Genomic DNA, 18418 nt, shown 5'->3' with positions numbered 1-18418 from the left:
GACTTACATGTGGCTCAACTCCAGGGACATGACTTGTAGGTGGCTCATCTTCAGGTACATGACTTGCAAGTGACTCAACTTCAAGTACATGATGTACAAGTGGCTCAAGTTCATGCACATGACTTGCAGCTTATTGAGATGTAGATGCCTGGCTCTTTTTCTTTGAAAATTTAGTTGCTTGCTTCTTTGTTCCACCCTTGTTCACACTACCTTTGGGCCTCGCCTATTGCAAACACATACAAACAATTAACAGTTAACATTGACGCATAAATTTCAGTCAACACATACAAATAGTTAACATTTGTTGAACAATAAACTAACCAGTTTCTTAGGTACTTTTTGGACAGATGGAGTATGACTTGCCTGTGTAAGTTGTTTCATTTTACCTTGGAATAATTGCAAGCTATTTATCCTTCTTGCATGTTCTATTATTGTGACCATATTCTAAGCACTTCTTGCATATGTGGCTTATATTGGTTTTTTTGCCACTTGGTATGGTTTGCCTCATATGGTTCCCTTCTACATAATTTCTTTGGCCTTCCTGGACCACACTTGAACATTGGTGGCAAAATGATATAATCTGTGGTTATGGGCCATTTGTTTTGCTCTTTATTGGGACTGAATTCATTATAATATTTTATGTAAGTAGACTTATGATAACACATATGCAAATACTTGATTGGATAATCAACCTTCCTATGTATTGCAGTAAAACTATGTCTACATGGGATTCCAAGTTTCCAACCAAGTCCCAATAGTTACATGAACAAATGTGTTTTGCCAAGTCTACCACATTTATGTTTATGAAACAAAGTATTAAACTTGAATGTTGTGCTCCTTATAACCTTGCTGCATAAAACATTGTAGTTACAAAGCTTCTTATGCTTAGATATAAGCCTACACCTCATGGAATCATTTTTGGCAAATCTAACCTCCTTACCATTCAAACATTGTACTATAGTATAACCTTCTTGAATTGCTTCAGATAGAAAAAACTTCAGATAGAAAAAACTTCATTTCAACCTTGAATGTGAAATCCTTTATCATTGGTTCTTCTTCATTAAACCTAAACAATACATGCATGTCGTCACAACTATCTTCATCTTCTCCACTATCAAGTTCATAAGTCATGTAATTTTCGTCTATGACATGCTCCTTTTCCATCTCTATTGTTGTAAAATTAAGGATGGGTGGTTCATTGGGTGAAATACAATCAACAACATCCCTCTCATTATCATCTTCATCCAACTCTTCATCAACCCCTCATCAAAGTCTTCATCAAGGTCATGCATCCTCTCTTCTTCACTGTCTTCAAAGTGTATGCCATTGATAGTTTCATCACTTGATTCACTGCACTGACCATCATTCTCATCATCCTCAAGACTTTGACTCCTCTTATTTTTCTCTCTTAACCTCTCCATATATGTCAACTCGCTTGTAGATAGTTTGACCTTAGTATAAATTTCAACTTCACACTCATTCTTCTCAGCAAACAAAGATAACAATGTTGCCTCCTCCTCATTTCTAAATGGTTTCATATCTTTTTCCAAACTACCACCTTCTTGTTTCCACAACATTTTCACACCATTAACATTAAACTCTGAATCCATAGTCTTAATTAGATCACGAGCTTCAAAGAAGGACCAATAATCACTGTCTTTTATATTATATGCATATATATTCCCACCTTCATATCTTAAGTTGTTGTCTTTTGCAAAACAACCCTTAGTGTAAAAAGCGACCTTAAACAACCCCATCTCCTATAAATTGCACATATGGTAAGGGTTAATTTCGCAAAAGAGTTTACATAACTACAATAATTCAGTTAAAAAACTATAAAGTGAACATTAGATATTCAATCAATGTGTAACCCTAAAAACTACAGTCAATGTTAGCTTGTTATATTCCTTTTTAGATGTAGATGAAAATTGTGAGACATAGGAAAACGAAACAACGCTAAAAAATGGAAAAAAGAAAGAGACATGTGGGATAAACCTGTCTGGAACACGAAACACCAAGAACCACAACTTTCAAGGACCACACCAACCTTCGTATAAACTGAGCTGAGTTCGTAAACAAGGAGTTGAGTTCGTCAACTTTCGTTAACAACGAGTTGCATCAATGATGAGGAGGATTGTGTTATAAAGATGAAAGACGATTTTATGATTTTAGGGTTTTTGAATTGGGTTTAAAAGAAAGTCAATGAAGAGACCAATAATAACCTAAGTGGCATAATTATTTTTAACTCGCAGTTTTCAAATTTTGACCACCTAAATTGCTATGTCTACTTCCGTTACTCAGAACTAACATCAGAGACCAAAAATATCCACGACAAATCTTTAAAAGATGATTCTTTAACAAATTTGTTTACATGGCAAAAAATAAAAGCAATTAATTTTAGAGATTAAAAACATATATATATATATATATATATATATATATATATATATATATATATATATATTAAAAAAAGACATGAAGAACAAGTACTAATAAACAAACCCCATTAGAAAAACCAGTTCCTAATTGCACCTGCCATAAAGAAATGTCTCCTTTGAACCCTACACACGACCCTTCCATGTCTCCCCTTTCATGTTTTTTATAAGACCCTTTTATGCCTCTTATTCCCATTGTCCCACTTCCATCTCACTCACTCCCTTCTCAGATTTTTGTATTTCCTAGTGTGCCCGTGTGCCTACAAATTTTTATTCCCTTCTCCTTTTCACTTTCTCACACACCTAACACACTCTTTCTTATCATGGCTTCTTCAAATGGAACTACCTCTGGAACTGGTTCTCCTTGTGGAGCATGCAAATTCCTCAGAAGAAAATGTGCACCTGATTGCATTTTCGCACCTTACTTCTGCTCAGAACAAGGCCCTGCAAGATTTGCAGCCATTCATAAAGTTTTTGGTGCCAGCAATGTTTCTAAGCTGCTTTTGCATATACCAGCTCATGAACGTTGTGAAGCTGTTGTCACTATTGCTTATGAGGCTCAAGCTCGTATTAGAGATCCTGTTTATGGCTGTGTCTCACACATTTTTGCCTTACAACAACAGGTACATATATCATTCATATAGTTACTCATCACAATATAAATTATTACAGATATCAACATGTCCGTATTAGTATTGTATCTCATGTTTGTGTCATCTGTCAATGATTCTTAGATAGACACTACTTATTCATCTCAATATAAATTATTGATGTCAACATGTCAGTTTGTGTCAGTGATTTTTAGATAGACGCTACTCATTCATGGAATTTTTTTCGAACTTTCAATTATTTATATTTTAATATATAGTATTAGTAAGTTTGAATATTATTGAGGTGATTATATATATATAACACTAGTTCTGTCTTTTTCTTTAGGCTTTTGAATAGTTCAAGGGCCAGTCAAAGAATATTATTTATTGACACTAGCTATATTAAATCTCCATTAGTCAATTATTAATAAACAAACAAAATTTTATTGTTATCATGTTAATGAATTCTATTGGAACTTCTTCTCTTTTTAATTATGCAGGTAGCATGCTTGCAGACACAACTGATTCAAGTGAAATGTCAGCTGTCACAAAACATAGAGAATAGTAATAATAATAATAATCAATGGACAGGGAATAATGATAATAATGTTGTTGGAACACAACAAATGAATTATCATCCTTTTTGTCCAACTTACATGAACCCTATATCTCCTCAAAGCTCACTCGAGTCATCAGTTGATCATAGCGGAAGCATGAATAATGATGGAATGATGAACATGCAAGATGTACAAAGTAGTAGAGATGATTTTTTATTTCAAGTTTGTAATAGCTCTAAGAAAAGAATGTCATATAACAATAGTAATAGTCATGACTTGGGTGAGTTGCAAGAATTGGCTCTTAGGATGATGAGGAACTAACTAGTTGGTTTGGAGTAAAGCTAGCATAGTGGCATTTGAACTATTGAATGATGTTCCTTGATGTTGAGGAGATATAAGCTTTTTTTTTTCTCCCTATAGTTGTATATAACGAGTGTCAACAATCATGCGATATGAACTATTGAATCAAGATAGAATAATCCATGTTTTTTTTATCTATGGACGAAATGATAATAAACACTAGAAACTCACGCAAACAAATGTGAGAGCAAATGTTATAATATTAATGTTAACGTCCAGCGTAATAATATTGGTTTTTCTCAGTTGAGTTATGATTTGCAGACAAAATAGTCCAGATTCTCACTTTAGTAAATCGAGTCAAAAAATTAAAGTTGGAATAGAAGTTTTTAGAATTTGATTCGAATGCCGGTTAATTAATAGAGTCATGATCTGAATCATGGAATTAAGATTAAATGCTTTACATTCTCTCATTGATAAATTGAATTGAAAATTCAAAGTGTGAATGTAAATTGTACAATCTAAATTCATAACTTTGATGAGCCTAGCTAAACTAAGCATTAGGCTATATTTCTGTTTATGGATTTAATCCAAAAGTAATGTGGTTTTTAAAATCTGAGCAATGATATAACTTAGGAGCTATTAAACCAAAATAGCATAAAGTGTGTCCTATAAAAATAGGGGTTGCCTTGAATTATTAAGCATATTTTTGCCTGTCAAACTTCAATAATGATGATCATGTGTACCTTTCTTTGAATTATGAGTTGTCCTTCATCTTCTCATTTCTCAATGGGATATCTTTTGATTCTTTTTCTAACTAAGCCACACGCTTCATTAAACTTTGTAGAACAATTAGAACTTTTGTTTTATTTATTAAACATAAATATTTTATTATATATTAGATATATTGATTATTTAATAAATTCGAAAAATATTTTTTATTAAATCTTAAAATCATGCACATGATATCTCTATGTGTCTATGTTTGAAATATATCTTTATTTTTATTGTTATAGATCAATCGTCTCCATCAAACATTTCATCGGTATTCTGATCCTCAAGTCCGACTAGATCAGTTTCATTTGTTCTAAAAAGAAAACCAAAAAGATTTGGTACAAGAGGCCTAATGATGACATTTTATTCCACATGTCTTCGAGGTTTTATTTTACTAGAAACGAGGAGGTGAAGTCAAAAGTGAAAAAGATGCCCCATTTTCAACATTGTTCAGATCCAAATGCAATGTTCCCTTCCTTTGGGTGCATTCATGAAACATCTTTCTAGGATTTTATCTTTTGCAAAGCAACAACATGGTGAGTATCAAATGGACCCCACTTCAATTACATGTAGTTTAGTTTTACCTAACATCAACACCCTAATGATTTTTGTATTCATACACATTAACAAAGTGTCTCCTAGATTGAATGCATAAGCTACAATCACTGTTCTCATTTAACCCCTGGCCATTCCATAATCACATCAAATAATCTTATAAAACATTGCACAATATTGCTTTGATTTGTTGATAGAAACATTTAGTGAGAGATGTTGACACATCTACGCATGGTGATGATCAAATAATAATTAAACCGAGAATTGTACTTTGAAGATTAACTTAATTACTTTTATGTTTTAACCGTGAAAGTGTGAAAGTGTTTTATGATTTCATTGAATGTTATTGGTGAATTCCGTACTAATTTTATCGATAGAATTAAGTGTACGCGTGCATTGTGAACACTATAAACTATTTAAATATGGAAACATATTATTTGGTCTCGGATTTCTGCATATACAATAATCATAGTAGTTGATTATAACTTAAGTACTTCAAGGGAGACAAGAGAAGAAGATAATGAGTGTGCCATGGCATAGTTATCTATCTTGTTTTAACACTATATGGGGACCATACTCTAAAACTTGTAGTGAACCACAAGAAACTATTTAGCTAAAGGGCAAGAGAAGTTAAAACATGTTTTCAAGTGGAGTTAGAATTGACCAGAAAGTTTCCGATACACTGGAGAGTGAATTGATATGCAAGATTAATAATCCAACGCTGAAGTTAGTATGAGAGTGAAAAGTCGTGTTCGAATGAGAAAGAATTTAAATATGTGTAAAATGTTACACTTTTCTCTTTAAATAGGAGAAATGGTTGACAACCGAATGCGTGTGGAATGACATGAGACGCAGTCAACCGTCAAATTGGTCTGAACGGTTGACAGAACAATCACATGAGGGATTACTGGTTTGATAGGAGAAAATAGTCTATCTGTTATGCGCGAAATGCTTTGTTGTGTCATTATTGGGCCTTAGCTTCTTTGGACCTTGTGTGTTGTGTAGATCAGCCACCTCTGTTTGTTTGGTCGGGACGACATGCCTTACTTGTATGGGGTTGGATATTCATGTCCCTCAACTGTTCGATCATAAATGCCACATTGATCTCTATGCCTTTGCCTTCACCTTCTTTCTGGTCTTGCTGCAAATCTTTGTAGATCATTTTTCTCCAGAAAGGTTTGCGTTTATCATCACTAACTCGTCATGGACGCCGTGGCACTTCAACTTGGACCGGGGAGGCTACTACGTCCAAGGTTGCTACGAAGGACCGACCTAGGATGCAATTGTAGCCAGTCCTGCATGGAACTACCGGTAACTAGGAATCAATAATTCTGGTATCCCATCCTTCTCCGTAGGTGACCACCAACTCGATGCATTCCCAAGGACATGTTACAGTGTCGTCAAAGGCCTGTAGGTCGGACCTTTATAGGGTGACAATCTCTCCTTATTTAACCCCATCTTCTCAAAGATATACGAGTACATGATATCACATGAAATGCCACCATCAATATGTACTCTAGAGGCATCGAAGTTGGCGATTGTGGCCGTTATGACCAAAGAAAAGATCTCGGTTGGGATCCCTCTCGTCTTCTCGTTATCTCGGAATATGAGGATTTTCCTTTTTTGGCACTTAGTTGAATTATTTCCTTCCTTCTTGCTGACATTCATCAACTCGACGATCTTTCTCTTCACAGTTCTCTTGGACGAGTTGCTTGCCCTCGGGGTGCCTCTTGGGATGGTAGCAATGTATTTATGCTTCCCCCTACGTCCTTCTTTTCCCCTACTGACATCCTTGTATTTCCCTCGACCATGTTTTCAAAAAAAAAATCTTAGGAGATTGTTTTTTCTTTGGAGAGTCCTACCGACCCCTCTTATCGCCCTTAGTGTATTTGGTCAATCACCCTTTCTTAATCATACCTTCAATGACATCCTTCAGCCGGATGCAATCGTTTTTGTTGTGGTCATGACTCTTTTGGAAACGACAGTATTTGAATTTATCTGTTCGGGCGGTCTCCTAGACCGGGTACGAGTTCCTTATCCCGATTTCTTTAAACTTTGTGCTCGCACACTCCTTTAGGATTATCTACCATGAAGTTATAAATATGTTGGATTTAAGCATTTATAAATATGTATCTCTATGATTCTTGTTATAACAATCTTCCGAATTGAATATTTATGATAATGGTGAAGACTTAATTGTCTCAAAAGGAGGAAATTCAGTCACTTAATATAGGATTGTCCTAAGAAGGACGACAATGTATATTCTAGTTAGGATGTTGTTGTCTCAGATGCGGATAATTGTGAGAGTGCTGGTGAGTTGGGGGAGTCGAGTTTGTTATATATTCACACTTTCATATGAATATGATGGCTACTTTGTACATGTAAGTATACAAAGTCAAACTAGTAACAAGTGATACTAAAATTATCGATCTTATATGAATTATATTAAACATAATGGTTTTTATACACGAGTTTGGAAAGTCAACATGATAAATCATAAATAAAAAAAATATGATAAATGATTAAAAAGAGAAAAAATACAGAGAGAATATATAATAGATTAGCACATACTAAGAAAGTATAATGAATAATATTCTATTTAATAAATTTATCTAATGCTTGAAAATAACGTGTGGTGTTGTGCCATATGAGGTAAGATTTGTGTTATATGTCTATAAGAATATGTATTGATTTAATATGATGCTTATGTTTAAGCTTCACAACATCACCGATACACTTCAAATAAAATTTGTTATGTTTATCCCTATGACCTTAACTACTTACACTTGAAATAACTAATTAAGCAATGTATGTCTTCTTGCTATTTAATCGTACTAGTTCATGAGATCAGTTTGTTTAGATGATACGAAAAATCTTAAAAATAATATTGATCTAAAAGATGACCAGACTAAATAATAAATGTATGGGAAGACGACACAAGATTAAATGTAACACTACAACACAATTATTCCATTCAAAAGATTGCTATTTCATTAAACTTCACATTATCCAATAAACCGAAGTTTAACTCATACTCAGCAAGGTAAACACAACATAGTGAGAAGTTAAGCTATACATTCCTATACTTAAAGAATAGGAATGGTAAACCTGAGAAAAGAATTTCAACCACTTCCAATCTATCAACAACATATGACCTTTGTTGACATACCTCCCAACATTGTATTCCTTCAAAACTTACAAGGAGAAGATAGGGAGATGGGAACTCTAGTTCCATCTCATCTTATCTTAAAAATTCTTTTAAATTATAAAACTTTTTCTTCGTTACAATGCATATTCATTTATAGAAGATTTCCTCAATTGCATAATGTCTCGCTCTTTAGATCTTGAGTCTTTGCAATTATCTATTAAGTTTATCCAAATGGATAAAACATATTCTATTTTGCTGGTACGTGTACTATGATAGTACAATGCCTATGAGAGACAACACGACCTTGTGGAAGCTTTTGTAAACTTTTGACATCTTATGCTTATCCTAATTCATTAACCATATAACACAACCATAATTTATTATTCTAGGATTTTCTCCAAATAAATATCATCTCATGAGTCACAATTATACCCAAATTCTTATAGCTAAAAGTTGGATGGAAATTTATCTCAAGTAATTTTCGTGACAATGCTCGTCATATTTGCTCAACCTACGCAATAAAAACAACGCAAAATTACACGATGAAACACCTAGTGATCTCAATATTAAACAAGACAAATTACTTTAAAAAAAAATCAAATTAACCCTAAACACATGAGATAAAAGTGATGCATCCAATTATTTGGACAATAAAAAACTTACACAAATGGAGTTATCCAAATGTTTATTTGAATTTTAAGTGATTGATCTAGTATAAAAGAATATTTTCACTTACTTTTTATATTTAAATTTCAAGAGTCCCTTTGAATGAAGGTAAATGTAATTCACTTGTAAGTATATATCTTGGATTCAGACACAATATATTCATCTTTTAAAAATATTTTAAATGAAAACTTTTGTTTCTATTTTACGGATTTTTTTTAAAAAACAAATGTTATATGTAATCTAATAGTGTTGGCATTGAATGATTATGTTTCTTAATTTAGAGAATAAGAGGCATAATACAAGTAAAACCTAGTTTCTTAAGACTCTGTAAAAAAATGGTTAATACAATTTAGAAGTTTTGTAATGAATGTTCAAACGTCAAACTTGTTACACTATATTAACCACTTTTTTACATAATGTTAACTATCTTTATTTTACTTGTAATTAACTTCATTTTTTTGGCGTTCACATTTTCTAACCAACATATACATTGAGTTAGCCAAGTTTTTATGCACCATTAATAAAGTTTATTTTACTTATAATTAACTTCATATTTTTATTCCTAATTTTTTTTTACGGTATTTGAAACTATACTGACCAACTTGTTACAATATCTTGGTATATCTTTAGTATTTAAGTGTAAAAGAAAAATGTCTGCAACTTCTTCCAATTTCAATTTGAGGCGTAGTTTACTCAAAACACAAATGTGGTAATAATATGCATTTATTCACGATCAACACAAATGAAAACCCTAAAAGAAAGTATTGGAAACTTACCAGTTTAGAAGTAAATTTGTTTCAAATTTTGGTTTTATTGCTTGATTTTTGATTTATTAATTAAACCGATATTCCATGTTTCATTTTGAGAGAATAAGATTGTTAGTTGCAAGTTTTTCATATGAGATGATCTGTTTGAAGGATCAAAATTTTCAATGGTATATGTTTAAAATGAAGTATAAAAAACAACACGCACTAGTACAAAATGTATATTTGATAGCACCATATTACTACAGTCGTTTAAACAACTGTAATGATAACTTATTTTTGCACGCTGAATATTTTATTATTTTATTGAAAGACATTTCATCACGGTTCTTAATAACAAACATTGTGATAGATGAAATGTTATTTACTTCGATTCTCAGCACCAATATTTTTTATATGTTTTGTTACAAAAAAGACTTGTCCTTATAGTCTTATAGATATATTAATATTAAAATACTTATTACCATGATTATTACTAGAAACCGTTGTGAATAGTACTTACATTTTCTTACGGTTTTTGTTAACAACTGATGATAAGTTTTACATACATAAAAGCGAAGTTATCAAGCTTTCACACATAATAATCGTCACTCTTAAAACAAAACCTTAACATCTCTCTTCCATATGCAACGAACTCGTTCTCATAAGATTTTTCATACTAAAAGGTAGTCAAATCCACTACAACAAATAACGCTTTTCATGATGAAACTTTCACCTCGAACAATAGAAAATCGAGGTACAAAGCAAATACGCGCTATTTTATTTAAAATAAACAAAAAAAAACCATACATTCTATCGGTTTTTCATACCACCGAGGTGAAAAAACAACTCAGTACAAGCTTCGGTTCCTAGCTAATGCAGTTTATGATTTTATTTGTTTATAAGTATAAATAAAATGTTATAACCCTTTGGTTTTCTATTTAACCGAAGGGTTAGAACATAAGAGCAAAAATATCAGCGAAGATATTCAGTAATAAGAGTAAAGATTTAGCGACAACGTTTAGCTTCAAAATAGAAGTAAGGACAAATGACATAACCTCTTATCCGCAGAGATCTGGATGGTTTGGAGAAACAAAAACTCAATCTCTATATATCATAAACCCATCATTTTGTATCGTCTTTCCTTGATGACTCGCTCTATGGTGGACTCCTTTCACACTTGCTTTAGTAGCCCACAAATAGAGCATACAAAGGATCATCTCATCAAATGGAACTCTTTCAACTACCTCGACACTATTATTAATGTCGATGGAAGCTACAATTGTATGCCAACACACTGTCCTGGATGGAATCCATCATTATTCATCAAACACTTAGAAGTGTGGCTTCTACCTATGACTTCTTTCAGAACTCTTAAGATATCCTCTAGGCGGAGCTTTGTGCCACTCATAGAGGTCTCTCTCTCGCCATAAATATACATTTTAATGACTCATTTGGTTATACAAACTCATCCCACAACACCAACTTCATTGAGACCCCTTTGAATAAGTAGTATAAGCATGCAATGTTGATTCAAGACATGAAATATATATTGCTTGAAAACATAATGTTTAGAGTTATCCACACTCTCCGTAAAGCTAACCAGGTTGATGATTACATTATTAAACCCAACACTTCTTCAAAGAACGATTTTTCATACCTCTCCTCTTAGACTAAACAATATCCTTATATCTAACGCAATAAGAAGTTTCTTTTTAAATGGTAGTCTATTTTTATTCTTTTAGCTTTGTAAAAAAACAATGTGAATAAGTATTATAAAAAATGGAATTATATATATATATATATATATATATATATATATATATATATACCTTTTAAGGTCTTTATAAAATTAGCTATTTTTAGTTTTCGTCCCTCTAATTTTTTTGGTTAAAGAATCATCTCCCAAAGATTTTCCTTCAACACTTTTGGTCCCTAGCGTTAGATTTGAATAAAGGAAGCTGACGTGGCAATATAAGTAGATATTTTTTCTTCTATTTTGTCAACTATTGGAGTTTCCAAGTGGATTTAATGTTTATTATTTATTTATTTTAAATGGTCTATAAAAATACAACCAGGTATCGTGTTGTGCCCTAATTCTATCCTCGTTTTTCTCTTCTTCTTCCCATTATTTCCAGCTAAAAATGCTGCTGCTGAAACAATGTTATCTTTAAAGACAAACTCAACCAACGTACCACCCATGTCATCCTCATCTGTAGAAAGTAGTGTTGGACACATTTGTGTAGTTTTCAAGGTCGAATGATATCATATCAGTGCAAGAAAGGGCCTAACAAAGGTAAGATTTTTTTAGAGATGTCCATTTTGGAGGGATGATAACACTTGTGATTTGTTCATATGGGATGAATATAGGATAGTAAAATCTGGAAACTAAGATGAGAGCAACATGAATAACACTGTGAGTTATTTTAAGGAGTTGTATGAAGATGCAAATATGAAGAACAAGAGTTTGAAAAATAAAGATAAATGTTTTGGAAAAATGAAAATGTTACTTATTGTAATCTCTTTTATATTTAATTTGTACTTTCTGTTAAGTTCTAGTTCACATTTCAAACGTAAATTTTGAAAGATTGTGTTAAGAGGCATTAGTGTATTGTTCAATGTGTTCTTTCTATGTATTGCCAATGTTTTGATAATGAAATTAAATTAAGGTTGACACAAATTTTACATAGTAACAGTTATATGTTTAGCAACTAAATGTTGACTTAATGTTTGCAATGATCATTAGGAAATGTGTTAATTAGAAATGCTGGCTTAATGTTCACAGTTAAATGTTGGCTTAACTATGAAATGTTGACTAATGTTCATAATTAAATGTTGGCTTAATGTTTGCACTGATCATTAGAAATGTTGGACCAATATTGACTTAACTTGTTAATTAGAAACATGCTATGAAAATGTAAATTGGTGTATAGTGATTGTTATGCTCATATTAGGAAACCAATTAAATGTATGGAAACCAGTTAAATTTTGAACAAATTTTGGTGTTTCTATGTTCTGAGGCATTGGTGTATATTAATAGTAAAATTTTGTCATAATTCTACATAGTAACTGTTATGCTCATATTAGGAAACAAACCAAATTTAGCACATAGAAAGACATGACAGAAAATGCCAAAATAGATACATTGATCAAACTTTGATCATACTACCAAAATAGTAAAATGCTCATATTAATAGTAAATGTAACACAACAACACAATTATTCCATTCAAAAGATTGCTATTTCATTAAACTTCACATTATCCAATAAACCGAAGTTTAGCTCATACTCAGCAAGGTAAACACAACATAGTGAGAAGTTAAGCTATACATTCCTATACTTAAAGAATAGGAATGGTAAACACAACATAGTGAGAAAAGAATTTCAACCACTTCCAATCTATCAACAACATATGACCTTTGTTGACATACCTCCCAACATTGTATTCCTTCTAAACTTACAAGGAGAAGATAGGGAGATGGGAACTCTAGTTCCATCTCATCTTATCTTAAAAATTCTTTTAAATTACAAAACTTTTTCTTCGTTGCAATGCATATCCATTTATAAAAGATTTTCTCAATTGCATAATGTCTCGCTCTTTAGATCTTGAATCTTTGCAATTATCTATTAAGTTTATCCAAATGGATATAACATATTCTATTTTGCTGGTACGTGTACTATGATAGTACAATGCCTATGAGAGACAACACGACCTTGTGGAAGCTTTTGTAAACTTTTGGCATCTTATGCTTATCCTTGTTCATTAACCATATAACACAACCATAATTTATTATTCTAGGATTTTCTCCAAATAAATATCATCTCATGAGTCACAATTATACCCACTTTCTTATGGCTAAAAGTTTGATGGGAATTTATCTCAAGTAATTTTCGTGACAATGCTCGTCATATTTGCTCAACCTACGCAATAAAAACAACGCAAAATTACATGATGAAACACCTAGTGATCTCAATACTAAACAAGACAAATTACTTAAAAAAATATATCAAATTAACCCTAAACACATGAGATAAAAGTGATGCATCCAATTATTTGGACAATAAAAAACTTACACAAATGGAGTTATCCAAATGTTTATTTGAATTTTAAGTGATTGATCTAGTATAAAAGAATATTTTCAATCTTACTTTTTATATTTAAATTTCAAGAGTCCCTTTGAATGAAGGTAAATGTAATTCACTTGTAAGTATATATCTTGGATTCAGACACAATATATTCATCTTTTAAAAATATTTTAAATGAAAACTTTTGTTTCTATTTTACGGATTTTTTTTTAAAAAACAAATGTTATATGTAATCTAATAGTGTTGGCATTGAATGATTATGTTTCTTAATTTAGAGAATAAGAGGCACAATACAAGTAAAACCTAGTTTCTTAAGACTGTAAAAAATGGTTAATACAATTTAGAAGTTTTGTAATGAATGTTCAAACGTCAAACTTGTTACACTATATTAACCACTTTTTTACATAATATTAACTATCTTTATTTTACTTGTAATTAACTTCATTTTTTTGGCGTTCACATTTTCTAACCAACGTATACATTGAGTTAGCCAAGTTTTTATGCACCACTAATAAAGTTTATTTTACTTGTAATTAACTTCATATTTTTATTCCTAAACATTTTTTTAAGGTATTCTAAACTGTACTGACCAACTTGTTATAATATCTTGGTATATCTTTAGTATTTAAGTGTAAAAGAAAAATGTCTGCAACTTCTTCCAATTTCAATTTGTTTCAAATTTTGGTTTTATTGTTTGATTTTTGATTTATTAATTAAACCGATATTCCATGTTTCATTTTGGGAGAATAAGATTGTTAGTTGCAAGTTTTTCGTATGAGATGATCTGTTTGAAGCATCAAATTTTTCACTGATATATGCTTAAAATGAAGTATAAAAAACAACACGCACTACTACAAAATGTATATTTGATAGCACCATATTACTACAGCCGTTTAAATAACCGTAATAATAATTTATTTTTGTACGCTGAATATTTTATTATTTTATTGAAAGACATTTCATCACGGTCCTTAATAACAAACATTGTGATAGATGAAATGTTATTTACTTCGATTCTCAGCACCAATATTTTTTATATTTTTTGTTACAAAAAAGACTTGTCCTTATAGTCTTATAGATATATTAATATTAAAATACTTATTACCACGATTATTACCAGAAACTGTTGTGAATAGTACTTACATTTTCTTACGGTTTTTGTTAACAACTGATGATAAGTTTTACATACATAAAAGCGAAGTTATCAAGCTTTCACACATAATAATCGTCATTCTTAAAACAAAACCTTAACATCTCTCTTCCATATGCAACAAACTCGTCCTCATAAGTTTTTTCATACTAAAAGGTAGTCAAATCCACTACAACAAATAACGCTTTTCATGAGGAAACTTTCACCTCGAACAATAGAAAATCGAGGTACAAAGCAAATACACGCCATTTTATTTATAAAAAACAAAAAAAAACCATACATTCTATCAGTTTTTCATACCACCGAGGTGAAAAAACAACTCAGTACAAACTTCGATTCCTAGCTAATGCAGTTTATGATTTTATTTGTTTATAAGTATAAATAAAATGTTATAACCCTTTGATTTTCTATTTAACCGAAGGGTTAGAACATAAGAGCAAAGATATCAGCGAAGATATTCAGTAATAAGAGTAGAGATTTGTTGTAAATAATTTATTTTAATATTCTATGTAAACAATGTAATTTCAAAAAAATAATAATTATACATATCGATTTTTGTCATCACCAATGTGATAGTTAAAAGGAGAAGATAAAAAATCTCAGTTTTTTAATAAAACTGAGGTGTTTAATCATCATATTTTACTATAAAGATACTCGTTAAACAAATTTTACTCTAAGATTTTTCTGCTCTTGCAATCTATCTCACATAATGATGTTGATGTTGTTGTTGTATTTTGGTAATAAACTTCCTATGTTGTCAATCAAAGAAAACATTGAGAACTTTATTGCTTTCCTCAATTGACAATATTGAGAAATTTATTCCTAAAAACAATTATCTATTTCTCTTTCTTGTTCTATTTTACGTTCTCTGTCATGTGAAAACATTTTCCATGAAAATCATTTGCTCAAGATAATGAAATCTCTCTGGGATGGATTGCAAATACAAAAATTCTTTTTCTCTTAATTGGAACAGATAACTTATCAGAAATTTGGAAATATATGTTGTTCTCCAAGAATCCTTTATCAAACTCTTGAGTTGTTTAAACAATTTATTTTATTATTTTGTGTAAACAATGTAAATGTTACAAAAAAAATTCCCCCTCGATTTTTAACAGAAACCGAGAGGTATTTGACGTTTGGGTTGGAACATATTTTATTCAGGTAAAATATAAGTGTGTTTCTTCACCGTCCTTAAACAAATCTTTATCGTCGATTTAATGAGTACCAACGTTCAAGACACTACCATTAGTGATCCCCGTGAAACCTAAAATCATTATTATAAAAGAATTATGAATATTAGTGAATCCACAAGAAACCAAAACGTTGTGAAACCCTTTATGTTTAATCAGAGTAAAGTATCAATGTGATAGATTGCAACATCAGAAAAAAATTAGGTTTTTAATATGTGGTTGGTGAGAGTACTGCATTTACTTTGCAAGGGATGAATTGCAAGTGCAAAAAATTATTTGGGGTTTAAGGTTTGTGTTCTTATGTAATCATATAACTGAATATTTATTTTATTTATCTAATTTTTTTTTTGTTTTATATCAGAAAAATATGAATATAAAAGTTATAGAGAATGTATCGCATTCAACATTTGATCTTCCTCAAGATCAATGAAACAATGATCCCTAGCAGTTGCTCTTCTCCAAGAGATCCAACATCTGTTCTTCACCGACATTGTAAGACCCCAATTTTTGTCCCTAAGATCCCTCATGGCATCATATCATAACATTTCATAGCCTCAAGGATCATTGAACACCTTGCTTCCTTTCCTGTGGGTGGGATCTTTTTGAGAGTGATTCTTGATCACCAAGCATTGCTTGCATTTTGTATATCATTGCTTTTCTTTTAATCTCTAACCAAAAGTACGAAAATATGTCATCTAACCTTTGTCTTGCAGCTTAAGCAATTACAGGTCAAGCACATCAAAGGCATTCACTGAGCAATAGATGGTGGTACTTTCTTGAGATATGAATCATGTGATCATCATTTTGAGTTTATATGAGCTATAGGTTCATTTTGGAGCAAAGTCCCCAAGTGGTTGAAGCTCAAATTCATCAGAACATTTCTAGGTCAACTGAAGACCCAGAAAGTCAACTGTGGACTTTGAGGTTGGGGAGTTGATGGATACACTTCTTTCATGTTCAAACAAGTCTCATTTGACATTTCAAACACTCACATTGAAGAATTTGAGGTCCAGTAAAAAATTTCCAAAAATAGAAAGTGACCCATAATTACAAGTTTCCAAAAATGGAAGGGTTTTAGACCAACTTCAACTCAATCTTACATCATCAAGGAAGCTTCAAATGAAATTTTGTCCAACATGAAAGTTGAAGATCTCTCTCTCCCATTTCCAAAAAGTCTAAGATCATGAGCATCTGATGTGTGGTTGAGGAGATATGATCAAATTATTGCCAAGTGTGCATGGGATTTCAAATGACCATAACTTTTGACTCATAACTCCAAAATGAGTGCTTCTTCTTGCATTTTTCTTCTCATGACATGAACTTTCCAAACCATTCATCACATTGCATAAAATTTCATCATATGATCATTTGCTTATTCATGCCTATTTTGGAGGGAAAATTAAAAATTCAAAAATGGTGCATTACATGAACTATTTTCCATTGCCATTGTGTTGGTAAAATGATTTTGAGTGACTTTGACCATGTACATGGCACTGTTCACGTGGGATTACTCCATGCACCACCAATTTTCATATTTTGCCAAAACACCTTATTTTGCCTAATTTCAATTAACCAAATTAAGTGTGGATTAGCAAATGTGATTCAGAGAACATATAAGTACTAAATCCTAACAAAATTTCAGGTTAGCTTCATCATTCACCATTTCTAGATCTAGTTTTCATCACACTCAAAATTTTCTCTCAATCATAATTCAAATTCTTCCACATAACCTTGAGTTTTTCTTCCATATTTTGGTTCTGTGATATGGATTTGGTGTAGATCGAGCTTTCAATTGCAGAATTTGGCCAAGAATTGTGTGGTGCAAGCTCAAGAACTCAAGTATGGAAGTTGATTGTTAAGCAAGATCTAAGCTGTTTCAAGCCTGAATTCACTCATCAATCTTCATGACAAGTGTTTTGGAGTAGATTTGAAGCTTGCAAAGCCTTGGATCGTGCATTTCCAGAAACTGCTCTTCAAGAGGTTCAGTTTTCGAATCTCATAATTCTCAAATCCATTGACATGTTAGTGTAGATCTTGGAATGCTGATCTTGCTGATGCTTTTAGAATTGAAAATGATGAACTATTGAGAGAGATATGCTTGATTGAAGTTTTGAATGCTAAACTTACTTTGCTTCGATTTGCTTAATTCATGATGAATTAGGATTAGATGTTGGTTGATCTGTAATCTCCGTTGCATGAGCGTTCTAATGATGTAAGAATTTCAAAA

General features: G+C 31.6%; 1 protein-coding gene across 1 annotated transcript; it reads left to right on the top strand.

The window, feature by feature from the left end:
* The first annotated feature begins 2515 nt into the window (after nucleotides 1-2515).
* Nucleotides 2516-4051, top strand: LOC127129033 (LOB domain-containing protein 16). Its single transcript, XM_051058362.1, has 2 exons — nucleotides 2516-3058; nucleotides 3526-4051. Exons 1-2 carry the CDS (start codon nucleotides 2615-2617, stop codon nucleotides 3901-3903), a joined length of 822 nt encoding a protein of 273 aa, XP_050914319.1. The 5' UTR covers nucleotides 2516-2614; the 3' UTR covers nucleotides 3904-4051.
* The last annotated feature ends 14367 nt before the right edge of the window (nucleotides 4052-18418 follow it).

This window comes from Lathyrus oleraceus, chromosome 3 (assembly GCF_024323335.1).
Source record: "Lathyrus oleraceus cultivar Zhongwan6 chromosome 3, CAAS_Psat_ZW6_1.0, whole genome shotgun sequence".
Classification (NCBI taxonomy): Eukaryota; Viridiplantae; Streptophyta; class Magnoliopsida; order Fabales; family Fabaceae; genus Lathyrus; species Lathyrus oleraceus.
This window is presented reverse-complemented; position numbering and strand designations above follow the sequence as displayed.